This window comes from Dryobates pubescens, chromosome Z (genome assembly GCF_014839835.1).
Source record: "Dryobates pubescens isolate bDryPub1 chromosome Z, bDryPub1.pri, whole genome shotgun sequence".
NCBI classification, from domain to species: Eukaryota; Metazoa; Chordata; class Aves; order Piciformes; family Picidae; genus Dryobates; species Dryobates pubescens.
The window spans coordinates 38,374,524-38,401,346 of NC_071657.1; the positions used below are offsets into that span (position 1 = coordinate 38,374,524).

At 42.7% G+C, this 26,823-nt stretch overlaps 1 protein-coding gene across 4 annotated transcripts; it reads left to right on the forward strand.

The window, feature by feature from the left end:
* The first annotated feature begins 737 nt into the window (after window positions 1-737).
* LPL (lipoprotein lipase) lies at window positions 738-18,562 on the forward strand. Of its 4 annotated transcripts, none has more exons than XM_054177987.1 (11): window positions 879-990; window positions 6,138-6,307; window positions 8,458-8,624; window positions 8,753-8,932; window positions 9,533-9,644; window positions 11,469-11,702; window positions 11,937-12,179; window positions 13,162-13,282; window positions 14,101-14,283; window positions 15,398-15,502; window positions 16,422-18,562. In XM_054177987.1, exons 4-11 carry the CDS (start codon window positions 8,762-8,764, stop codon window positions 16,465-16,467), a joined length of 1,215 nt encoding a protein of 404 aa, XP_054033962.1. In that variant the 5' UTR covers window positions 879-990; window positions 6,138-6,307; window positions 8,458-8,624; window positions 8,753-8,761; the 3' UTR covers window positions 16,468-18,562. The 4 variants fall into 4 exon arrangements, with proteins under 4 accessions (XP_054033960.1, XP_054033961.1, XP_054033962.1 ...); XM_054177988.1 differs by having other exon boundaries at window positions 8,461-8,624; XM_054177985.1 differs by lacking the exon at window positions 6,138-6,307 and having other exon boundaries at window positions 738-990.
* The last annotated feature ends 8,261 nt before the right edge of the window (window positions 18,563-26,823 follow it).

The window sequence follows — 26,823 nt, forward strand, 5'->3', positions numbered from 1 at the left end:
CCCTTTGACAATACACCACACAATGAAATGAAAACCAGCGTTATTAATTTAGTGCTCTTCTATTACATGTCCTTACCTAACTGATCTTTCACCCAGTGGCCACTGACACAAAGCTGCCTGCTGAGAGAGGAGGGTGGAAAGAGTTGAAAAATTCAGAGGCAGCTTTGCATTTCTCCAAACTAGAGATGCAACCTCTAGTGAATTAATGTAACGCTCCAAACTTGTATCCCCTTGAGAGCTGGCAAAATAAGGCTTTAGCAAAGGTTTTTCGGAAGGCCCCTTGGAGGAACTGAACTGACAATGCAGTTAGCAGTTGATTCCTAGTGCAAAACCATGGATGAGAAAGAAGCTCTTCTCTGGAGACAGAGAAACTAGGTCGCCCAAGGCAAGGAGGATCAGAAGGCAAGCGGAGGGGCCGCATCCTGGCTGTGCAAGCAGGGCTGCAGGGCACAGCGCGGGGAGGAGAGAGCAGAGCTGGGGTTCATAAACGAAGACTCCTGTCCGAGCTCCGGGGGATCGAATCGAGCAGAGTCGAGCCCGGCCCGTCAGAGCTGGAGCCCAGGCCCGCACCGCCCAAGCCACACCACCCGCGCCCAGCGCTGCCCCGGACCAGCCCGGGGCCGCTAGCCAAGCCCCTTTCCGCTCCGCCCCGCGGCGTGCGCCCAATGGGCTAGGAGATCATTTGCATATTTGCATATTGGCGGGGACATAAGGGCTGACACCGCAGAGGGGGCGCGGCAGGCTGGGCAGTTGCAGTCTTTGTGCTACAGTTGTGGTTTTCTTAAAAAAAAGAACAAAAAACCAAAAAAACCACCCGACCCAAGCCAAACCAGCGAAACCTTAGGCTTTTTTATTTGTTGTACCGAAACTTTCCTGTTGCGGCAATGCACAGGGAGAGAGAAGGCGAGATGGGGAGAAAGGCGCTCCTGGTCGCCGCCTGTCTCTGCCTGCGCTGGGTGGCTGCTCTCGGTGCTGCTCCGGCCGGCGGCGGTAAGTCCTCGGGACGGGGAGGGTGGGGGCTGTGGTGCGGGGGCGTGCAACCTGGGCGGAGTTCGGGGCACGGCTGGGGCGGGAGGGGCAGGGAGGCTGCCGGTCATGCCGGTTGCATTGATGGGGGTGTGGTGGGTGTTCGCTGGGGGACTGTCGCCGGTATGTTGGCAACGGAGAGTTCGCAACTTTACCTTTGCGAGGCTCTCATGGGATGCTGGGAATGCTGTGGGGCCTGAGTGGCGTGGAGTGGCCTGCAAAGTCGCTGGAGAATGATGCTGGGAAGACCTCTGTCCTCTTAGGACAGACACAGGGCCAGTCCCCCGCTAGGAGCACAGGCACAACCTTCTGTGTTGATGGCATGAACAGTGCAGTTTTGCGATGTGTTGGTGGTGGGTTTTTTGTTTGTTTGTTTTTTTCCCCTCCAGGAGCAAGGGGACTTAGAAGAGTTCTTTGCTAAAGGTGGACTGGCATAACAGCAGCACCACAGTAGTGTCCCGCGGCTCCTTGCAGGGCCATGGCCCTCTATAGAGCGTAGGACTCGACCGTCCCCATGAGAGCGTTCATCCGAAATTCATATAGTTCCCGATCCAAATTGTAAAAGACAATGCTGGGTTTCAGCAGTGCCATGACAATGCTTTTGGGTTGTAGTTAACATTCTTAACGCAGCGGAGCCCCTTAGGCAAGGAGTGAAGAGGACTGTACCCTCACAGTGTCTGTATATCCAAGCGACCTGTAGTAGTTATGTAGTCGCAGCCTGTAGTAGTTACCATTTGTCCATAGGCACCCTTCAGGATGGGGAAAGTGGATCGTGTGTGAATATTGTCTGCTCACTAATGCTCCCTCGGTTAATCATGATTGCAATTTTAATGAGCAATGTGGCTTGTTTTAGAAGACTGCCGCTCGTCAAATGTGTGTTATCAGTGCCTCGTTGGTGTCTTAACTTTCTTGCAGCAATCACACACACACTAAGGGTAGACATGTAACATCTGTCTTTAGAAGTCCACAGCCTTAGAAGAGAATGTGTCTGAGCCACTTTGTGATACTAAAACACAATATGGGAACTGCTGGTTGTTCTATTCCTCCTCCCCCCCTTTCCCCCTGTTGATGTCTTTGTTATTTCCTTTATGGAAATGAGGGAAATTTTTTACAAGACCATGGCATGCTAGGCACAGCCACAGGAATGTATCCTCACTTTGAATCTGATCTTGTGCCATCAGAGGCAATCTAAAGCACTTTTCATTGCCATATCCAACTTTTGTACAGTAAAATACCTTCCCAGATATTTCACTCCTGTAGGAATTGATTTGCTGTAGACTTACTGATGATAATATTGTTTCTTCTTAGGAATAAGTTGTATGAAAACAGGTTGTATGACCATCCTAAAGCTATCCAAGCCTTCAGTTCTGCACTATTTCATGCACATTGCAGTAAAAAGCATGTTTGAAGCCACAGAAAATACATAATCCACCCCTCAAGGAATCCTGAGTATTTAAAAAACAACACAGAAAAATATAGTCTAGGATATGATAATATTAGTGTTCCAGAGAAAAATAAAAACATTACCAGAAATACATTTTTATCTCTGTTTTAACCAGTATAAGTCTGGAGTCAGGGATTACAGCAGTCATATGATGTGAGCTGTAGTCTTTTTCTCTGGCTGTTTTTGGGATGAACCTACCAAAGCACCTGTGGCATGATATTTCCAGAAACAATTTATTTCTGAGTAGGCACAGATGTGAGGCTGTCAAGCACAGAAACTGTGCAGGAGAGCAGCATTAGCACTAGCACTCCTAAAAGTTAGCCAGAACCCCTTCTGTGCAGAAAGTGCTTGCATTGTATGGCTTTCTCATGCATCCTTTCCTCCCTATTAATGCAAGGTCTGACACAGATTGCATTTTATTGTCTTTGGCTAATTACAGATATCCCAGAGGGACTGGTAGGTGCCAAGAGTGGACTGGGTTACAGGCTTCCCAGCTGAGGTTGAGTAAGGATCTATTTGACAGGGAGTGCCTCAGAGAGGGGTGAGCACCCATGTGCACAGTGTGAGAATAGAAGTTTGCTCTCGTTTTTCCAGATACAGGGCTTGAGCTAGGAAGTTCTTGCTCAGAATCTGAACTTGGGCTCAGATTCTTTTTAAACGTATTGCTCTTTCTGTTGACTGCCTGGAAAGTGAAGGAGAACATACTCTCAGGGCTCTGCAATTAAGACAGACATAAATGAAGTTGTAATTTCTTTACAGCAAAGTTAAACAATAACCTGACTTGTAGGGTAAATTTCATGGGATTGCAACATATATTAGTCTGCTTTCAGTTACTAGTACAGATTAATTTAAATGATAACTATTCTTGTGATACAGCCCCTTTATTACAGCTAACCACGAGTGTGCTTTAGGACTCATTTAGGAATTCAGTATGACTGATTGATGGGTGATCCTAATACTTGTTGTCCGCTTAGGGAAGAGCTAGTTTAGTTAACTTCAAATGGTAATGTAAATATTAGATGTTATGTGCAGATGTTTGTTGCTGTACATGTCCCTGGGGGGTTGAGTTTACATAGTCTGGTAATGTAATTTCTAGTGATCCTAGCTAATAGTATTTCCATTTCTGTGTACGTAAAGGTGGGAAATTGTTGTTTATCAAAGATGCGTTTTAAAAAACCTTAGTCAAAGTGCACTGAATTTGGCAAATGCATTGTTAACATGTTTAGTATCCTGTGTCTGATATGGGCAGTTTAACTTTTGCTTGATATCCCAGATGTTACTTCCTCAGAACTCGCATTCTCTGCCTAGCTGAGCAGTGATAAAGTTTTCTCCATCAAAATCAGTTGCTAAGTTGACTTAGGCTTTTCATGAAGGAAACCTGAAGATAAATTCTTTTAATTAATATGTAAACTCACTGGCACTGTCAGAATGCTTGAAGTTAGTGAGATGCTTTCAGAATTGGTAAGAGTCCCTAACTGGGTGGAATTTCACAAATTCCAACTCCAAAATGTCATAACTAGGGTTTAAAACAGAAAATTAAATGGACTTTCCCCCTAGGTTCTAAGCTACACACACACACTTTCTTCTGAGTTCTGCAATATTCTCTACCTGGATGTACAGGACAGCTCTTTTAAAATATGAAAACTGAGATTATGTAAGTGGACATGTAAGAAATCATGATAGCTTGCAGAGCATGATGAAATGGAGTTGAGGAATGCAACCTGTAGGCTGTCAGAAAAGACAACTGATTTGAGATTGGTGTCTTAATTCTGCTGCCTTTCCCAGTTTTCTAAATAATCCTGTTGAAGGTCACCTTCTTAACTGTAAGCACATAGCTGTGTCCAGAAAACTATTTTGTAACAGGGAAGCCTGGAGGCTTTTACAATACAGAATACATGCCTTTATACCTTGGCTGAAGTAAGCCTGGGAAAATGTGATTTTGTTCTTATTTTTGTTTAAAAATGATTTAAAATTTCTTTTAGCAAAGGCATTCATTTAAGACTACACATTTTTACCTCAAGGTCTGATTCTTTTCAAGGACTAGCTTAGAAATGGACTTGAATTCTTGTCACTGAAAACTTCAATATCCCAGTATGGATCCGCATAATTTTCTTTATATTTAATTACTATTCTACATTATGTAAAATCTGATGCAAATTCAGGTAAATATCTATCCATGTGTTAGACTCCCTGTTTCTGGGTTTCCCCGGTTTACTAATATAGGTTAAAAGACACCATTAAACAGTGGTGTGTGTGTACATTGAAAACATTTGTTTGGCTTTGTGTAAGGCTGTACAAATGAGCCCAAATTACTTGTTGGACAGTTAGGACACAATTCAAGGAGACCTTTTACTTGAAATCTTTTATCTGTGACAAAAGTCCATGTATGACAGTTTTTCTGAATACTTTTTTTATATAGACCAAGATTATTTATGAGGTACAAAAATAGGAGAGGGAAATACTAGTTTTTCTCAAGTGATACACTCAGTAGAATAGAATTAGCCAGGTTGGGAAAGACTTTCGAGATCATCAAGTCCAACCTATCATCCAATACCATCTAATCAACTAAACCATGGCACCAAGTGTTTCATCCAGTCTCTTCTTAAACACCTCCAGTGATGGTGACTCCACCACCTCCCTGGGCAGCACATTCCAATGGCCAATCACTCTTTCTGTGTAGAACTTCTTCCTAGCATCTAGCCTAAACCTCCCCTGGCACAGCTTGAGATTGTGTCGTCTTGGTCTGGTGCTGCTTGCCTGGAAGAAGAGACCAAGCCCCACCTGGCTACAACCTCCCTTCAGGTAGTTGTAGACAGCAAGAAGATCTCCCCTCAGCCTTCTCTTCTGCAGGTTAAGCAACCCCAGCTCCCTCAGTCTCTCCTCATTGGGCTTGTGCCCCAAACCCCTCACCAGCTTTGTTGCCCTTCTCTGGACACATTCCAGCAACTCAACATCTTTCCTAAACTGAAGGGCCCAGAACTGGACACAGGATTCAAGGTGTGGCCTAACCAGTGCAGTGTACAGGGGCAGAATGACCTCCCTGGTCCTGCTGGCCACACTATTCCTGATCCAGGCCAGGATGCCATTGGCCTTCTTGGCCCCTGGGGTGCACTGCTGACTCATGTTCAGCCTACTATTAACCAGTACCCCCAGGTTCCTTTCCACCTGGCCGCTCTCCAGCCACTCTGACCCCAGCCTGTAGCACTGCATGGAGTTGTTGTGGCCAGTGTGTAGAACCCTGCACTTAGATGTGTTAAATCTCATGCCCTTGGACTCTGCCCATTTGTCCAGTAGATTGTTTGCTGCAGTTTTAAAGCAGGACACATGTAGGAGTCAGTGTGTGATATTGCATGCCACATACGGTAATTCTAAAATTTAATCTTCATAATGTGAGAGCTGAGATGATATTACAGCCTGCATGCAGCACAACATGAGGCTGGGAGAAGTCATTCTGTGTGGTCTGGGCCATGCAGAATTTGGAAAGCCTAACTCAGGTGAATTTTGCGGATAGATTGAGTGCATCATTAAGAAATCTGTTACAAACCCTGCCACACACACTTCCCTCACGTAAGGAGTAACTCGCCAGTGGCATTAGATGTGACGCTTTTTGTGAGAATAAAAAGATGCTAACAATTCTTTCTTCTTTCTAATTTCTCATGCATCATAGCTAAATGAGCAAAGTGGCCTTATACCGTTTCCCTAATCCATGGGCTGTGGCTTTGCAGCTGCTGGAGTCCTGGTGGTGATTGCACCTCAGTGTTCCTATGCCCATAAATGCAACCCAGAGTATTTTAGGCTGAAATACGAATTTGTGAAGCACTTGGCACATCTTCAGAGGTAGGTGCCATTGTACTTAAATCTATCTGACTTTGATGCACGTTTCTAAGCACATTGTCAAGTACAGTGCACATGAAACTCCAGACTTCTGAAAGAGATGGAGTCTGAGCTTGCATGCAAACTATAGCATGTGTTTGTAGTTGAAAACACACTACCAGGCAAGATATCAATTTAATTTAGAATTTGGTTAATTATCAGGTTTAATTTAGAAGAGAAATGGTATCTAATTATGAAAGGAAGCACTATCAACTAATTACTATTCTTGGTCACCTTCCCGTGCTGGACAGGAATATACATAATTGAAAGTCCTTCTGTTGTATGGCTTCCAGGTGAAAGCTGGATCTTGACCTTTTCAGGGATTCACTGATTCACTGCTGAGTGAAAAGTTATAGTTGATATTTAACCAATCAGTCTTTGGGACTTCTGGCACAAAAATAAATAGTGTAAGTCTAAAAGATTTGTTTCAGAAAGGGATTCCATGCTATTTCAGTTGAGAAAATGCTGTTTTGAAAGTGCAAAAATAGAAGGGGCAGCTTCTGAGGAAGATCAGTACTTGGTTAGTTTTAATTTTTCTTTCAGCAGGTAAAGTCTTCTATTCACCATTATGTGAACACTTGTTCTGGGGAAGCTGTTTTTCATAAACTTTGCCCTTTCTTTAGGGGGAAGGGAGCTCTTGGTGTAATTTTCCTGGGTTAGCTAAGCAGTTTATTGTGGTCAAGGCCAAAACCTAAAACTGTGTCTGTTCAGTGAACAAGTTCATGTTACTTCCATGCATGTGCTTTGCTTTCAGCAGGTGAGAAGTCCTGCTGAACTTGGGCAGTGTTAAGCCTTTGATGACGGCAGTCATGTGTGTAAGCATTGTTGTCAACCTCTGTGGTGGTTTTAAACCTTGTGTGAGGTTAAAGCCTGACTTCTGTGGCCCTCCCAAGCATTTCACGAACAGCTAGCTGAGGGCTGAGTGAGTATGGTAGCTTGAATGTGAAGACCAGAAAAAATAAGTTTTGGTAAAAAAATAGGTAGATGATCATTCATTGCCTTTGAGTGATGCAGCACACTTCATGGAGAAATACAAACATACAATTTGTCATGACAAACCTCTTCAGCAGTCAAAAAGAAGAGGAGTGGAAATCTGTGTGTCTGGCATGAGGTCTCACAGTATCCTTTTGCATTCCCTACACTGGCTTGGAGCCATTCATTAATGTGTGTTTAGGAGTTTGTGAAAGCATGGTGGTCGTGATGCCAGGAAGCACAATGTTGCGCAGGACAGAGTTGGCCTGAATTCAGCTACGCTTGGGAAATAGGCAATCGGTATTTGCGAAATGCAGCTTGCCAAAGTAGGGATAGGTTTTTGAAAAACATTGGAGTTCAAGGCTGCAGTTAGTTACAAGGTCAGCTGGGTATGGAGGTACTTAAGTGTTAAATTCCTCTTCTTTTTATGTCTGATTCAGGTTACTTCCCAAAGGAAATAGCAAAGTAATTTCTCTGCCTTGGCAAAAACAAAGGGAAAACTTATTTTGAAGCTGGAGGGGATTCTCCAAGAAGTGATTTTTCTCAGGCTATCACATGCACCAGTACAAGATCTTCACTCCTCTCCCTCCACTCTCAGATTCAAAATGGAAGAGGAAGATATTTTCTTTGTTGTTGCTGATTAAATGATCTGAATTAGGCTTCTACTTTAACTAGTTAGTTTTCTTAATGGATGCCTGAATCGCTCACCTCCTGTTAGTAAAAAGTTTAAAAATAGCATTTTGCCAAACAGTGCTGATTTTGACAAACAAGTCTCTTTAAAATAAGACCTGCAATGATTATTGAAGTAGAAGATGCACCACCAAAATATGTAATAGTATGGTATGACCTTGCTGCTTGTTTGCATGTCCTGTCTATGACTGTCCTGTGCAGTTTCCTGTGTTAATTACAAAAATAAACAGGTTTCCTGTTAATCATGTAATGGGGAAAATTGGCTCTTAAAAGGAATTTGTACTTCTCTGACAACTGGCCAGTTTCTCAAGAACTCTTTTAGTAGGGCATTGGAGGGGGAGAAATTTTCTTGACTATTCCTGACATCTCTCCAACACTGTATCTGTGACTTCTGAACTGGTTGTCCTAATACTCTTAAAACACTGCTGTCTATTTTCTGTGTTCTTGCACAGCAGAGACTGAGACCAATTTTCAGGGAATTGAGAGCAAGTTTTCCTTAAGGACACCTGCAGAGCCCGATGAAGATGTCTGCTATCTGGTTCCTGGACAGGTGAACAGCTTGGCACAGTGCAACTTCAACCATACCAGTAAAACCTTTGTGGTGATCCATGGGTGGACGGTAAGAAGAAAGAGGTGGAATCTTCCCTTTACCTATACTCCTGATAAGCTGTGCTAGATGTACTGGCTAAGGTGTCTGTATGCCACAGATATTAATGTATTTCCATTTTTAACTAAAAAACACAACAGGTGACAGGAATGTATGAAAGTTGGGTCCCAAAGCTGGTGGATGCTTTGTACAAGAGGGAACCTGATTCAAATGTCATCGTCGTAGACTGGCTGGTTCGAGCTCAGCAGCATTATCCAGTGTCTGCTGCGTACACTAAGCTGGTGGGAAAGGATGTTGCTATGTTTATTGATTGGATGGAGGTAAGACATGTAGTCAAACTTCTCACATGGTATGTAGTGTCTGGGGAAACAAAACAGTGGTGATGCAGACCTGTTACTCATCTTCTGTTGGGTAGATGAAATTAAGCTATTGCAGACAGTACATTTGCCGGACTGATAAAATCCTAGCTTACACAAAAAATCTCTTACACAAGGTGGCCTTTTATAGTGCATTCCAGAAACTTCATCTTGCAGTCTGTGGAGCCCAAAGGGCTTCTGAAGGCTCTGTGTGAGTAGTTATAAAATACAGTTTCCTATATGTTATACAGCAGCCAGCCCTTGGGAGACAGAAATTTGCCCTGCTTTTGGGAAGTAAAGAGATCCAGAAACTGGTGGGAAGGGGCTGTCTGAAGACTGTTGATACACAGCCCTGTGTTCTGTCACTCATTCTATATTCCCCTCTGCTTAGATTTTTGCAAGTTAGTTAAATCAAGTGACCAAGTATGTTACAAATATGCTAATTTTATGTAGTGTTTATTCAGGACTCAAAGAAAAATCCTGGTGTTTACAAAATATTTTCCTGTATGTCCTCTGATGTTTTGCCATTTGACTTCAAACTTTAAGCAAATCATTCTTCTGCAGGAACAATTCAACTATCCTCTCAACAATGTCCACTTGCTGGGGTACAGTCTAGGTGCTCATGCTGCTGGCATTGCTGGGAGCCTGACCAAGAAGAAAGTGAACAGAATCACTGGTAAGAAAACCTGTGGTTGTAGAGTGAAGAGGCCTGTCTCTTCCATGCTGAAATAAGTTCCTCTGGAAAAATCCCCAAAAATGCTTGTTGGCAGTACTTAGTTGTGTTCATGCTTTATTGAATCAGCAGGTCTGATATTTCTGTAGTAGAACTGGAAAAGGTTCAGAGAACAGCAACAAAGGTGATGGATGAGAAGCCTTGATCTGCTTCTGCCCAAGAAATTGAATAGACAGGGATTTACTGGCCATCAAAAGAGACTAGTTGGGGGGATGTGATTGAGACCAGCCAAATCAGTGGCTTGGAGGTCACAGTATCTCTTGCAGCAGTAGGACTTCAGATGGCTTTCTTCATCCAGACAGCCATTCCTTGCAGCTGAGGGGAGCTATTCAGAAAGAACAGGAGGTAGATTCTCCTGCAGAGCTCTTTGCCATGAGATGCTACAGATACAAGAAGTTTATAGTCTCAGAGGAAGATTAGACACATAATCAGAAGACATCCACTGTGGGTTACTTAAATCCTAAGTCTCAAGTAGTATTCTAGACTGAAAATAACAGAGTTTTATGAAGGGGAGGGAGGTATACACATGCTTGCCCTTTTTTTGTGCATGCTTACATGTCTGCTTAGGGTTCATTTCTTGAGACTGAGAAGTGTGCTAGGCAAGGCAGAGTGCATGGCCACCCGGGGGCTGATTTGACAGCCCAGGACTCTGAGAGCAGAGCCCCTAACACTGATCTCAGTGACAAAGGAAATGCCGACATCAGCAAACAAAGCTAAGACTAATCGCTCATCTGTGGTGTCTTCACTGCTGAGAGAGCTTGGGAGCAGCATTCAATTGGAATCCTAAGTCTATTCCTCCTGACACTCTTTGCTGTTTCACCTCAGCCTGGCTGTCATTCCAGATCCACAGGCATGCCTCGGAGTGGACTAGGCAGGTGTCACATCAGGAATGACTGGCTCCTGAGAGGAATCAGTTTTAAAATCAGGAGACCAAGGCACTGTTCCTTTCCCTCTGCTGCAGCACTGCATCCACTGAGGCTGCCAAATCACTCCAATACTAGCAGCCCTCTGTTATGCCCTGATAGTTGGCCTCAGTGCCCAGGATTAACCTTTCTTTTGGAAAAAGATGTCATCTTTGAGCACAGAGTGTTGAAATGTGGTTTCTGAAGTCTTTACAACAGAGGGGAAGGCAGCCCAGGCTGAGTGATGCTACCCAGAGGTGGGCAACCCAGATGTCTGCCCCAAGCTGAGGACTTCTCCTGTGGAAAAGAAATGTCCTTTCAGCTGTGCCTTCAGTCATCTCTCAAGTAGTTATTTGGACAGTACATCCTCACTGGCAGAATAGTTCTGGGTGTTTTTCATGTCAGTGTTGTTGCAGCTTGGCATTTTAACATAATGCCCTCTGCCCTTAGGCATGTAGACAATGAAGCTCTCATTTGTTTCCCGCGTATTCTCCTAGCAGGGAGTCAGCAGCAAGACATTTTCGTTTCAGATAGAAATTTTATAATTCTTCACAAGAAAGGAAAATGTTGAGAAAACATTACATGTTTATGCAGTGGAAATGTTACAGCTTTGAGGAAGTTATTTGGGTTTGTTTATACACCTTATGTGTGGGTGGTTTTTTTTTTTAAAGTGATGGCTTTTCAAGGTAGTTTATTTGAATCTCCTGTACACATGGATGCTACTTAAATGATCCCACTGTTATGCCTATAGAGACACCAACAACCACATGTAGTACTCCATCCCATTGTGGTAGCCAGCTGACATTTGTTACCACTCAGTGTCGGCAGACAATCTCAGTTTTCCTTTGTGGTTTGCCCCATTAAGGACTGGATCCAGCTGGTCCTACCTTTGAGTATGCTGATGCCCTCACCCGTCTCTCTCCTGATGATGCTGACTTTGTGGATGTCCTGCACACCTACACTCGAGGCTCTCCAGACCGTAGCATTGGGATCCAGAAGCCTGTTGGACACATCGATATTTATCCTAATGGTGGAGGCTTCCAGCCAGGTTGCAACTTGGGAGAAGCACTCCGTCTGATTGCTGAAAAAGGCTTTGCAGGTGAGGCTGTTCTGAAACGAATAGTGTAACATCCAAAGCAACATCTTCAATAGCCTGCAGGTTTCCTGCAATCAAAGATCGAGAGGCACAGGAATTTGTTCTTTTAAGTGCTTTTAAAAGCCACCCTGTAAAGCTCAGCTCTGGTGTAGCAGATTGTGTGCCTGTTCACAGCACTGCTTAGGGATTCATATCATATGTGTATGTCTACCTATTGCACATTCTTGTTCTTTGAAGATGTGGATCAGCTAGTGAAATGCTCCCATGAACGATCCATCCACCTCTTCATTGACTCCCTCCTCTATGAAGAGAAGCCCAGCATGGCCTACCGCTGCAACACAAAGGAGGCCTTTGAGAAGGGTCTCTGTCTGAGCTGCCGGAAGAACCGCTGCAATAATTTAGGTTACAAGGTCAACAGAGTGCGAACGAAGCGGAACACTAAAATGTACTTGAAGACTCGTGCTCAGATGCCCTATAAAGGTAGGTTCTGCTTGTTTACTGGTGACAATGACTACTGTTTTTGCTCAGCTGTCTCTCAAGAGGATGACAGTATTGCTGCTCTGGTTCCTGTGGTGAGCAAGGATGAAGCTTTCTTATAGATTGCCATTAAGTGCAATCAAAGCAAAGCCTCAAAAGCACTGTCATCTTACTCAAGGTGTGGAGGTGGGGGCTAGAGTACAAATAAGATCTTTTTTTTTTAGCTCCAAGTAGGAAAGTTATGAAGATTTATTCTGTGGCCTGGTCACTTGAAACAACTGTGTATTCCAATTTTTTGTCAATGTTTTTCATCCAAATATTTTCTGCTGCTTGCAAAATAATCAGCAGAGCTCAGCCTTGTGAGTGACTTCTTCAAAGATATGCAATCAACTTTTTTAAAGATACACAATCATCAGACTTGTGCCTTTTGTAGTGTCTTTGCCAGACTGTACCATATGGTATGCTCATTGTGTGCAATCAGAGGGCACATTCTTGTGGTGTTGGAACAGCTGCAAGACTAGTGTTTTGTTGGCTTTTGGTGCTTAATCTGCAGTGTCAGTGGGTTGATTTCCCGCCCCCCCCTCCCCCCCCTCCTTTCTTACCACCTCCTCCCCCACCCCACTCCATAGGGTTCCTGTATGGGGAGGGCACAGCTGGCTTGTTTCAAGTCAGGGACAGCAAGACTGATAATAGCACACTGATAACGGATTTGAAGGTGATACTTCAGACTGGCATTGTAGTGGCACTCAGGTCTAAATAGAGAGTTTAGTCAAAAACTGCAAAGGTGGTTTTTAATTGTAATTTCCTTCAGGCCTAACCTAGGGAAAATTATTTCCTGGATATCTGCAGGAAACTCAGCTCCTCAGTTTTAGTGCTCCTGGCAGCCCAGAATTCGCACAAGAGGTTTTTGGATGGTTTTATTATCAGTGGTTTCTTTAGAAGCTGAGTTTTTTTCTTAATGGCCTTTTTGTTTGTGTTTGCCCAGTCTTTCATTACCAGGTCAAGATCCATTTCTTTGGAAAGACTAATATAACCAAGACAAATCAGCCATTCCTGATCTCTCTCTATGGAACTCTAGATGAGAGTGAAAACATTGCATTCACACTGTGAGTAGCTACAGAAACAAATCCAATGTACTGTTGAGTCTGCCCAAATATCTTAAAGACCAAGCTGAAAAATTAGATCTAGCTGCAGCTACAGAAATATTAGAGAGTTCAAGAGTCTGTTCTTGTACTTGATTAAGAGGATGCATGCACTGCTGAAGCTATGATCTAAGCTCTACAAGAGCTGCTTTTGATAACATATCTGAAATATGGAAATATGAGTCAGCCTAGCATGACTTTTTCTGGTGTGGCAGGTTTCTTCTATTCTTCTCTTTTTGGTAGCTTTATGTTATGCTTCAGCTGTTCTAAAGCTCCTTAAAAACAAACTGCAACCTGGAGTTGATTGTGGGGATCTGAAGGCCACAGTGCAGAAGCTGAAGGAAATATGGCATTAGCTTCCACAGCTCTGCTACTAAAGAGAAATCTCTGCTTATGTCCCTGGGCTGACAGCAAATGGGGCTGGAAAACACTGCAGTCTGCTTTCTACTCCAAGGAACCTGAACTGTTCCTGGTTGGTGGTTGTTTGGCTTCTCTGAGAATGTCATCAGCACTGAAGACAACCCTTGTCTGGCAGTCTGTCCCAGGATTGTTTTCTAGCTTTGCTGGAGAAAGCTATTGCTTGAGGCTCTACAAAAGCCTGAGGTGTTTTTTCCTTACTCCATGCATCAGAACTCTGAATAAGTTTACTTCCTTCATTCTGCTTCCCCCCTCCCCCCCCCCCCCCCCCCCCCCCCCCCCCCCCCAAATATCTAATTATTTCCCCATAGTTTTCTATGTCCAACAGTTGCCATTTTCACTTTTCCTTATTCCCCTTGCCACAGGCCAGAAGTGTCCTCAAACAAGACCTACTCCTTCCTGATTTACACAGAAGTGGACATTGGTGACCTACTTATGTTGAAGCTGCAGTGGGAAAAAGACACCTTCTTCAGCTGGTCAGACTGGTGGACTCCTTTTACATTTGATATCCAGAGAATCAGAGTGAAGTCAGGAGAAACTCAGAAAAAGTAACTAGCTTTGATTATTATTAGATATATTTTAATTGACAGGGTTTCCTGATTCCTGGTATCTTGCAGGGTGGAACAATACAATTACAAATGAATGTGTCACTTACAGTCAGGGTGCCAGTGGCTCCAATGTAGCATTTTTCAGCCAGGTTGAGTTGTTAGCTTCCACCGGGATGTGTAATCTGTAGTTTTACTACCACATGATTTGCATCCCACTGTCTCATGTGTCTCAAGTTGGTTATAATACCCAGGGGAGGCTCTCCAACAACCAGCGTCTCTGTATGTGAAGCTCCTCTCCTTCCTTCTCCTGCTGGACATTTGCATAGACTTTCTTGCAGGGAGCAAGCTTAGAAAGAGTTTTTTAGAAACCTTTCCCAAAAGGTACATTTGTACAAGAAATCGGGGCTTCATTAAACTGTGTTTTCTTAGGAGTTGAATACCTGAGCGGTGGAAACACATGACTATTGCAGGGTATTGCTAATGCATGAATATTAAAACAAAGTCTGAGCAACTACTTCAAGTTGAATCTTTTTAAATGATTCATGAGATGTGAGATCTGTTAGCAAAAAAATAGGCCCAATATGCATGTCCTATGTTCACTATTCTGAATAATATTTTACACCTTCTAATAAACAAGGCAGTAATTTAATCAGAGAATAGTTATCAGAGCTGAACAAATAGAGAAGTGGGGAAGTACTGATAAATAGGAAGGCAACTGTTCAGGTTTGCTGGAACTGGCAATCTACATTGTTTGCAAACATTTGAGGGAGTAAGGCTTTCTTCCAAGATCCTTGACCTGATAAAAGTCACATAAGGACAGGTGTACAAAATCCAAGAGGCTGAAATAGTCTTTTTCTGCCTAAAAGAGCAGAAGCTCTTTATATAACAGCCAGCAAAAGTTACGGTTACAATTTGAGGTCTGTGCATAATGCATTTACTTCCCCCCCCTCCCCCCCATTCTTTTGTAACAAAATTATCTTTTTAAAATAACTTTCTCATAGCCTTGTAAATGCCCCAGAGGACAAATTATAAAAGCCACTTCCATGCACCAGTTCTGTTTATATAGTTAGAAAGATTTCTGGCTCAATGTCACTGTCCAACATTTATTCCACAGGGTAGTGTTCTGTTCACGGGATGGCACCTCGCGCCTTGGTAGGGGAGAAGAGGCACCGGTGTTTGTGAAATGCTCGGAGCAGCCTGGCAACAGGAAGAGAGGAAGGTATGAGTGATCCCTGTTGGGTTAGGGGAAGCTTCCCAGTTTAGCTGACTTATGCACCAGCCTTCTCAAGGCTTCAGAAGCTCACAATTCAGAGTAACCTAAGATTTGCAAATTGCAGCTTTGGCAGCTTAAACCCTAGTTTGGTTCTCTGCTAACCGTCTCCTTGAGTGGTTATTAACATATGTGAAAAGCAGGTACAAGTCACCACCTCACATTCACACAGTGGTCAAGTGTAAATGACTGCTGGAGTTCACAGGCAAAGTGCTAACACAAAGGAGGTATGCCTCTAAGAGTGTCATGCATTTACCCTTGATTGAAGAACGTCCAAACAACTGTACTGAGTCAGTCCAGAGCCTTACCTCCACACTGACCAGTAGCAGATTTGGAGGTTGGTACAGAAACTGAGCAGGCATATGCAGGTACTATTCCTGGCACACTGCTTTCTGCTAGTAACAGAATGACTTCTTCATGTTGGCATCTTTGATTTAGATTAGAGATTGGGTCTTCGGTGTTTAACAGCACTTGGTGCCCTTAAATTCTTTGATCAATTTTTCTTAAACAGTGTAAATTTTTGAATGTGTGTCCAACTTTAACTGGAATTTATCTGCTAAAGTTGGCACTTGAGAAGTTGTTGTATTTTAGTGCAATTGCTGTTTGTAAGGTCTTATGGGTATGCTTCTAGACTGAGCCCTAGATCTGCACTGAAAGGGGTGTGCTGACCTTCACTCCAGGGCAATGACCTGGGGAAGACCAGAGAGCTGTGTGTATCTGATGTGTAAAAATCAAGCAGCAGCCCCAAAAAGCCCAAGCACGTGATCTATTTTCCGTTAAGGAGTGTATATATATAAACTAGGCAAAGGAATGAGTATCTTACTACATCTTCCTCTTCACCTTACCTGTGTTTTTTCTTTCTTTACAGTGCCAAGAAAACCTCTAAAGAAAATTCTGCTGATGAATCTGCTTAAGTGGCAAAATTGAAGAGATTTTCTCCTCCCTCCCCCCCACCATGCTGGGGAGGTTAGAGAGTCTGTTCATCCCTGTGGACTGGATGTTCAGAACCAAATATATAGAAATATTTATCTGCTGATGGCTCTTTGCCTGCTATTCCTAGTTATTTTAATAGACTTTTTGTAAGGAAGTCTTAGTATACAAAGTTACTAACCATAAAGATACATTATCCAAATAGTTAAAAACAAAAAGAAACCTGCAAAACTTGCCGAAGGCTTGAGTGCTGGGAAGGAGTAAGTAATTTTGCTTAATCATGGTGCCTTATGACAAGGTTTCTTGACCTCAGACTTTTCTAGTATTTATTGAAAAGAAGCAAAGCCCTGTATGCGGCTTTCCTTTTTTTCAGCAGTCCTCTGGAACTTTTTACTGCCTTGGATGTCTGAATTTTCAGGCAGTGGCTAGAGTTCATTGTCTTCAAGTGTTCATTTAGCAAATGAGTAGGTTTCTCGTGTGGAAAACAAAACAAAACAAAAACCAAACACCTTTGTGTGTATTACTAAAAGGTGCCAGGGACTGACTTAATTATGGGGATGCATTTTCTAGTTTGTGGTTGTGTTTTACTGTGGGTAGATGCCAGTGCTGCTTAGCAATAGATACGATCTGTTAAGCTATATACCTTTACACAGCTTACCCTGGAATTAAATAGAAGTTGTAGGGGAAGTACCAGTGTCCTCTGCAGGCATTCAGCTTCTCATCTGTACCTTCATTCCTTCAAAATGAAACCACCTAGCCTTTACCACTGTTAATAAAGAACTACAAAGGAAATGAGCTACCAGAAACAGCAGGAAACTTCCCCCACCCCCACCAACAGTTGCCCTGCTCTTTGAGAATAAATATCAGTCATGCAGTGCCTGCAGTATTGCAGTCTTTGGTGCAAGTGAATCCATGTGACAGGTGACAAGCATGCTTATGTTTCCCTGTACTGGAATTATGACTGCCAGTGACCCACCTCAGTTTGTTGCTTGGCTGTGATATAGTGCCAGATCCTAGGAGCTGCTTGGTTTTCTGACATATGATAGAATTGAGCAAGGAGCAGGAACTGTGACAGCTGCTCCTTTTAAGAAGGCTGGTTGTGTGATGTGCGAGAGTAAATGCTCTGAAAAAACACTGGAATTAGGCACGCTGCAAATTGCCAAAACTAGATATATTGTAGGCATTCTGCTTCCCCTTTAAGCAACACAATTTTTCTAGTGTTCTAAAAGGTTCAGTAGTCCTCTTTTAGCTCTCTAGGAGATAATGTACTGGGGAGGCAGAAGGTCTTGAATGTAGATGCTTGGAGAGGTGTAACATGATGCTGGGTTTTGTAGTCTTTCCTGCATGTGCAAGGCAGTGTGGAGGTAGTGATTTTTCCAACATCATCCCACCTTGAAACTGAAGCCAATATGTGTGTGTTTCTGTTTGTTTTATTTTCCAGCTGTGGCTGCTAGCATATTTGGGGATAAAAGTCTTCAGTGCAATATGTTGGAATATTAATGACTGAAATTGCTCACATTTGATTTCCTAACCCTTAAACTACAACAGAGATGTGATGAGTCAGAGGGTGGGGTTGAGTATTGAGCCACTGCATTTGAGACCTCTAAAAATAAATAATGATTTATTCCTTGTAGACGTCATATTTGTTGCAATTTTCTCTTAACAGTTAAGTTCTTTGAGAGAAAAAATGGTGTTTGAACAGGTGCGCTCTTACTTGCAGGATGACATACAAACACATACAGATCTTGGATACAGAAGAGTGGAGGTCCTTGTACATGAGGGCACATGATTTAGCTTTTGGATGTTATTTATTAGCTGTAAATAAGATATTTATGTGTGTAAAGGTAGTTTGTATATATTGCTAAAGTTGCTGACAATCTTTGCCTTAATACAGTTGTGTGGTATTAATCCTGTATATAACTTTCAGGTTTTTATCAACAAACCACTTACACTGCATTATTTCCTGTGTGGTTAATACTTTTTTAAAGATAAGAAAGCTCTTCAGTTTTGTACAGAATAGAAACCTATGGTTTTAATAAAATTCTCAAATGGATGAGTGGGTGGTTTCCTTTTGCTGAGATAATGTGCTGTATATCTTTTATGTGAAGACCACAGCCTTCTGATTGGATTCTGTGGTGAAGAGATGGTTTAAGATGGGATAAAAATTTGGGATGGGATAAGAGATGGTTTAAGATGGGATAAGACTTTGTTTAAGCAATGTGTAATTTCTATTTCATTTCCTTTTGAGAAATGATAGAGCAAGACCCAGGCATCACTATCACAAGAGAAAGAGCTGGTCACCTGGAATTTGTGGTTTTGTGTCCTTTTTGGAACAGCCCATCCTTTGAAAAGCAAAAAACAGAACTATGCTTCTGTTTACTGTGCCAAAATAGAGGTTGTTCTCTAGTGGGAAGAGGAGTTAAGCACCAGTCCTTTATCACCACCACTGCTTAAGGGAGTGACAAGGAGAAGAAAAAAACAACAAACCCAAACCAAAATCAACCCCCCCAACACTTTGACCCACATGTTGTAAGCAAAGCTGAGCTCAAGAGTGATTATCATCTGAACATGCTTTCTCTCTGTGATACAGGGCAAGGCTCTAACAAAGCCCTTGGAAGGAGAGTGACAAAATTAAGGAGAGTTGTAGTGAGGTGTATGGGGAACAACGTTAGGAGTATTTAGACCAGCTCTGAGTTGGCTTGGGATGCACTTTTTGTGAAATGGAAAAATGATGGGTGCAGGGGCAAGCGAAGGATGAATGTGGCGAGTGATGGAGAGAAGGTGAGGATCTGGAGGAAAAGGTGGAGTAGAGTGGCTTAAGAGAATGAAGGGGGGAGGGAAACCTGAGGCAGGAGCTTTTATCTGCTGAGAGGGAATGCATGGAAACAGTGGCTGCAGGTGTTCTAAGGATACTCTACTGCTTTCCCTGGGTCACCAGCTGGGTTGGGAAATGGTCCTGCAGTTTTACAAGATAAGGCCTATGACCAACATCTCTTAAAAGCATCATGATACTACTACTGTATTAAAGCCACAGCAATCTCACCACGAAGTGTTTTGTTAGGTAAAGCAGTGAAATAGTTTTTCGTGCAAGGACAAGAACTTGGGAACTTCTCCATCCTAGAATCATAGAATGCTAAGGGTTGGAAGGGACCTCCAGAGGTTGAGTCCACTTCCCCCCCCTGCAAAAAAAACCCCAACCACTTAGCGGGTGGGTCACATAGGAATGCTTCCAGGCATGTTTGGAAGAGCTCTAGGGAAGGAGACCCAACAACCTCTTGGGCTGCCTGTTCCAGTGCTCTATCACCCTCACAGTAAATTTTTGTGGTTTTTTTTTTTTTTTTTCCCTTATGCTGAGGTGGAATTAACTGTGATTGCATTTACATCCATTGCCCCTTGTCCTGTCACTGAAACGGGTATCACTGAAAAGAGACTGGCTTCATCCTGCTGACAGCCACCCTTCAGATATTTGTAGACAATGATAAGGTCTTCTCTCGGCCTTTTCTTCTTCAGGTTAAACAGCCCCGGTTCTCTCAGTCTCTCAGATGTTCCAGTCTCTTAATCATTCTTATAACCTTCCATTGAACTCTGTCCAGTAGTACCCTGTTGCTCTATGGAGCCCAGAATTGTGTGCAATAGAATAGAAATAGAATAGAATAAACCAGGTTGGAAGAGACCTTCAAGATCATTGTGTCCAACCCAATCTAATAAATTAAACCATGGCACCAAGCACTCCATCAAGTCTCCTCCTAAATACCTCCAGTGATGGTGACTCCACCACCTCCCAGGGCAGCATATATTCCAGATGTGGTCTAACTAGGGCTGAGTAGAGGGAGAAGCAAACCTCCCTTGAACTGCTGGGCATGCTCTTAATGCACCCAAGTACACTATTGGCCTTCTTGGCCACTCTGGCACATTCTTGTCCAATAGCCTTCAGAAGCATCCCTGGCCCCATTACTCCCGAATCTTGTTCAGCAGTGCCTAACCACATCAGGAAAGGTGATGGACTACTCATCCTGCCAACTGTCTCTGGAAGGAACTATGGGAAGAACATATTGTCCTGTGATTTGAACAGGCAGAAAGAACAATACTTGGCTGGAAACCAAGAGTGAAGGAAGGGTAATAGTCCTGTACCTGTAAGGCAAGGAAGTTCTGACTGAAGTACCTAGTGCCTAGAATTCATTCCAATGTATTAAATTTTGAGAAGTTTTTAGAAACCTATTGCTGTCTCTATGTGTCTCAATACTCAGCAGCTTGATATTTAATTGATTTGCTTGCCCTGTTGGAGCACCATATTCCTCGTAGGTGCTTGAAATGTGGCCCCTGGTTGCAAATCAGGGCATACATGCTTTAAAAATTAGATTTCAGGGGTTGAGAATAGTAACTCAACATTCAAAGTCCAAGATCAGTTCCCCCGTAAAAACTAAGAAAGCACTCAGCTGATACAGCAGGGAGAAAACTTTGCATGTCTGTAAAATGGGTGGTTGATTTCCATGAGCCATGATATAATGAAATTTGTACAGATAAATCCCACATGGAATCACAGAATCACCAGGGTTAGAAGGGACCTCTAAAGATCATCTAGCCCAGCCCCCCTGCAGTTAGCACAAGCATGCTTAACTAGATCAGGTTGCCCAGCGCCCCATCGAGCCTCACCTTGGATATCTCCAGGAGGGATGGAGCCTCAACTATCTCTCTGGGCAATCTGTTCCAGTACTCAGCCACCCTCATGGTAAAGACCTTGTTCCTAACATCCAATCTAAATCTCCTGTAATTTAAAGGCATTGGTCTTTGTCCTATCACTGCAGGCCTTCACAATCCCTCTTCAGCCTTCTCGTAGGCCCCCTTCAGGTACTGGAAGGTTGCTATTTGGTCTCCTCTCCAGGCTGAACAACCCCAGCTCCCTCAGCCTGTCCTCATAGCAGAGGCGCTCCAACCGTCTGATCATTTTCATGGCCCTCCTCTGGACCCTTTCCATCAGGCCCATGTCCTTCCCGTATTGAAGGCTTCAGACCTGGATGCAGTAGTCCAGGTGAGGTCACACCAGAGCAGAGTGAAGTGGCAGAATCACCTCTCTGGATCTGCTGGCAATTCATCTTTTGATGCAGCCCAGGATGTGATTTGGCTTTTGGGCTGCAAGTACACACTGCCTGCTCATGTCCAGATTCTTATCCATCAGCATCCTCAAATCCTTCTCCACAGGGCTGCTTTCTAACACTTCCTCCCCCAGTCTGTGTTGATAATGAGGATTGTTCCAGTCCCTCAGGTGCAAGGGCATCAATCCAACTGCCACCAAATCATCATTCAGGAAAGAAATTTCCAGCTTCTATTGTTGCCTCTTTCCAGAAAAGTCTTTTTGTCAAATGTCTTTTGTAGAAGGTATGGAAATTCACCAGTTTACACATAAAAAAATAAAGGGATTAGTGTTCTCCAGTGATTGAAGAACAAGGAAATGAGAAGAGGAAGGGAAGGGGACCATTTGGCAGAACATTCCACGTAGAGCTTGTCTCAACAATGCCTTTATATCCATGTGTGGTGCTATCTCTGCTCTGCAATGCTCATGATGCTTCCCTAAATAATTTCAAGTTAGCCAGAACAATGCACTCACATCAGAAAAGCAGCTGCTAAACAGGGACTGCTTTGGGTGTAGCAGGTGTTAGTGTGTGGGTGCAGGGTATGTCCAGTGATGTAATCTCTCAACCATTCTTGTCAGATAAACACCTTGTTCTTAGTTTAGGCCCTTCCTGTCGGAAGTAACCTCATATCATTAGTCTCACTTCTTGCCAATGATTCTGGAGAATCTCTGTTACTGCACATCACCCGACCCCATCACACCACTCTGATAAGCAATGAGGTAGCCTGTGTGGCCACATGTCTGTCCTCAAAAGTGCCTGGATGTGAGGACATGTTCCACCTGCCAAAGGTTTTTTTATCCACAATTAGCAGTAAACCTGGAATCTTCTAAGTAGAGAAACAAGAACAAACACTCAGAGAGGACTGCCAGTGCCTGCCAGTACAAGTTTGTATGCACAAGTTCTCTGCAAAAATTAGGAGCAGTAGAAAGAGATTCCCATGCTGGAACAGGTTGAACAGATGCTAGGAATAACCGCACATTTTCAAAAGAATGATTAAAAAGTGGACTTCAGAAGAGTTTCTTGCCAGCTCTTCAGGTGTTGGTGAAGCCCTTGCTTCCATTCCCTAGCATGTTACATTCAGAGATTCTGGGGTTTCCTTCCACAGCCTGAGAGGTTGTTGTTGCATGATGTTTCCTTGACCCTTGGGGTTAAAAACCACTGCTATGGCTGACTCTGAGTGTGAGGAGAGGGCTAACAGATGTGTTTCTGGTGAAAAATCTACTCCTGCTTTCACAATGCGAGGTCTAATCCAAACCTCACCGAGGCTGTGAAAAGTTTTCTGTTGTACTTGACAATGTGGGCTCTTGTGTGCTTTCCTAATACCTGGTATGATAACCCAGTTTTAAAATGGAAACACAGCTCAACCATTCTTGTTTTAACTCCTGTTATGCATTGTTGCCACGCTGAGTGCATACAATGTCAGGTCATGATCTATTCAGGCACTGGGTTAAAAAACAATTCTGGATGATGACTTATAAATATTCTCCTGTATCTTGGCTAGTACAGGCTTGCTTATGGATTGAATTCCAGGACAAACAGCCTAATTGCAGTGATGTAAATAGCACACAACTAAAATCAAAAAAAAAAGAACAAAATAGAGAGACAGAGAGAGAAAGACATGGTACATAATACTTCACTTAATTAGGAGGGTATGAGACAAAGATGATCCCAAGCAAACCCCACTGTTTGCACTGGCCTTCTTGCTGGCAGGCCAGAGGTTTTCATGGACCATGGAAGCCCTTTCAGGGATGATCTCATGTAAATCCAGCTCACTGCTCTGTGTAGCCCACTATATCCATGTCTCAGGTTGGGGGTACACTCTCCAGACTCTTACTGGGTCTTGCTCTGAAGCCAGGCATGGCTTCTTAAATTCCTCACTGATGCCAAGCTGCAATATGGGAAATAGCATAGGTAGGGCAGGTGGATTCTTGATTTGTAGCCAAGAGGCTTGACAGAAATCTAAATTTTGGAGCATTATATGTCAGCATCAACTTTAGGACAAGTCAAAACTAAACCAACAAACAAAAAAGGCAAAATTAAACAGCAGAAATGTCAAAGAAGAGGCAAGGGTGAAGAGAAGTTCTTTGGTGTTGCAGCAGGTTGTACAAAACTGCACTGAAATCTGAGGTACCACCACTAGCACAGTAAAGCTGTTAAGCATACTCTTGACATCAAGAAAATGGAAGCATTCATCTGAGGCTAGATTTAAACTTAAGTGCTTTACACTATGTTGATAATCTATTGAGAATGTTTAGTCTGTAACAAACTAATCCTGAAGAAAAATGTGTAAAGAGTCATTATAGAAACATCATGCAGATTACAAAATGAAAAGTAAGATATAAATAAAGGTTCAAAAGCAGAAGCAAATATTCTGCAAGAAGAACAAACTAAGAGGAAGAGGAAAAGCAAGGAAGAAGAGCTCTGCTTTAGCAAATTATTCCACCCAGAACACCCACCCACATATTCTTGAACGTAATTGAGCTATTATTTATACATGACTAATTTTTCCCCTTTAAAAAAAAATTATTTATAATATGTATGGAAAATGAAGCCAAATTTTCATGTTTATCTTGGCAAAATTTTGCCCTTTGCTTCCAAAATTTTTCTGCACAGGGGTAAAAATCTCTTAATCTTAATCTCTCTGGTTTTATTTCCAAGGCCTTAGACAGGAGAGACAGACCAGAATCAGTGCAACAGAAAGATGATGTCCAGTAAAAGACTTCTCTTACTGTCCTGAGAACAGAGTAGTGATGGAGTAAGGAAATGTGTACACAATGGATGATTCAGGAAATGGAAGATTATTTTTTATTTAATCATAGAGGTGTATTTATGCACCTTGCTGTAGCTCTTTGTTTTTCTTTTAATGTCAGTGAATTTAAAAATGTGGGGAGAAATCAGGGAAATGCTGGGGAACATTCTTTTGAGAGTAACTTTACTCTCTTAAGCATGTAGATTTAAATCTGGAGCACAAAACCAATGACATTTTTTTAACTGGGTAATTTTTAAATGTAAGACATAAACATCCTCACGTTCAAAATTTGATGTTGTTTTCCCCCTTCTGCATTTGGCAACACTGTTTTCAATTTGAACGAGAGTCAAGAGGGCAAGGGAGCAAACCTGTACCAGGTCAGTTTGAGGGGCTTTGTCAGTGCTCAAGTAGCTTTCTTTGAGACTTTTCAGTTACTCAGTGGTACATCTTCTAAGTGGCTTGTCCCTGGACATCACTTTCATTGTTTTTGGCCATACTCCATAATGATGCCTATTAGCTGTCAAAGCAGTAGACCCATTGCCTTCATTACTTCCTTGAGCATCTTAGGGGGAGTGAAAATTGCGGTTACATGGGAGCATTTTCTTTACACAAAGTTTTAATCAAATTGGCAAAGAGCTCTGAAAACTGGCTTTTGTTTTGTTTTGTTTTGTTTTGTTTTTTTAAATAACTAGAGAGGACAATATCTATTTTCTTACCAAGCTTGTACTAAATGCTTGGACAACTTTGTGTAGGTATGACTAAGCCTCTGTGACCTTCTCCCTAAACTTATACTAATCTGCTGCTGAATCCTCTTTTCCATTTCCCCTTTCAGTTCTATTTTGGCTAAGTTTCCAGAACTCAGCATCCTTCCCTCTACATACGTCCCTGTACTCTCTGTCCCATGGCCTTACAGGAGCCTGGTGAATTTGTATATTAGTCTTTGCATCTTGCAGCCAGTGAACAGATAAGCTTCCATCAGCCACTTCTCTGAGGGACCCGGCAACATTTTTACTTTTTTTGTTTTTAAATTTATTTCATATTAGGTTTCCTTTAGCTCCAGCTTTTGGTCTAAAAGCTGCTACAGATGGGGAATGAAAGGCACCATATTAAAATAACATAAGAAGTGTTTCCAGGTCCACCATGAGTTGATCAGCTAACATATCAGAATAAGAGAACTTGCCTGTGAGACCTCATCCTATTGTCTGTGCTATATGCCCACTTAAAAAATCACAGAATATCTCTGGTTGGAAGAGACCTTCAAGATCATCTTACCAACCTTGAAATATCAGTAGTCTTACAGCTGGATTTTGTTCTGTACAAATTGATGGTGTCTTGAGGACATTGGATCTCTTTAGACATCTCTTCATTCCGTGTCCTCTTTTCTGTAGTATTTATTGATACACTGTCATTAAGCAGAAATGCATTTCTTCCTACAAGGTATTATATGTGTGTTGGCGGGAGGACGAACCTAGCGTTAGTAAAAATAAATCAATAAATAAATACAAACATACATTTTATACAGTTAAGTTTGAGTCTTTTACTTTGTGTTTCTAGAGAAGAGACAAAGAATTCTTGAAAAGAAACACTTTTGTCATTCAATTAAGTAGCACACTCCCCATCTTGGACTGAAAGAAAGGCTGCCCAAGAGAGCAACATCATATTTAAAGTTTAGATCTCTCCTACCACTGCACTAGATTAGACTTTCTTACATTACATAAACTGATAGTGAAGGGAAATAAATTAAACTGTTTGTGGAAGAGATGCTTGAAGATTTGGAACAAGGGTTTGATGCATTCTCATGACTAGATTAAAACCAGTTTGATTGTGGTAGAATACAATAGAATAGAATAGAATAGAATAGAATAGAATAGAATAGAATAGAATAGAATAGAATAGAATAGAATAGAATAGAATAGACCAGGTTGGAAGAGACTTTCAAAATCATCGTGTCTAACCTATCATCCAATACCACCTAATCAACTAAACCATGCAACCAAGCACCCTATCAAGTCTCCTCCTGAGCACCTCCAATGATGGTGACTCCACCACCTCCCTGGGCAGCCCATTCCAATGGGCAATCACTCTCTCTGTGTAGAACTTCTTCCTAACATCCAGACTAAACCACCCCTGGTGCAGCTTGAGACTGTGTCCTCTTGTTCTGGTGCCGGTTGCCTGGGAGAAGAGACCAACCTCCACCTGTCTACAGCCTCCCTTCAGGTAGTTGTAGAGAGCAATAAGGTCTCCCCTCAGCCTCCTCTTCTCCAGGCTAGGGAACCTCAGCTCCCTCAGCCTCTCCTCATAGGGCTTGTGTTCCAAACCCCTCACCAACTTTGTTGCCCTTCTCTGGACACGTTCCAGCAAGTCAACATCCTTCCTGAATTGAGGGGCCCAGAACTGGACACAGTACTCAAGGTGTGGCCTAACCAGTGCAGTGTACAGGGGGAGAATAAGAGGATGAG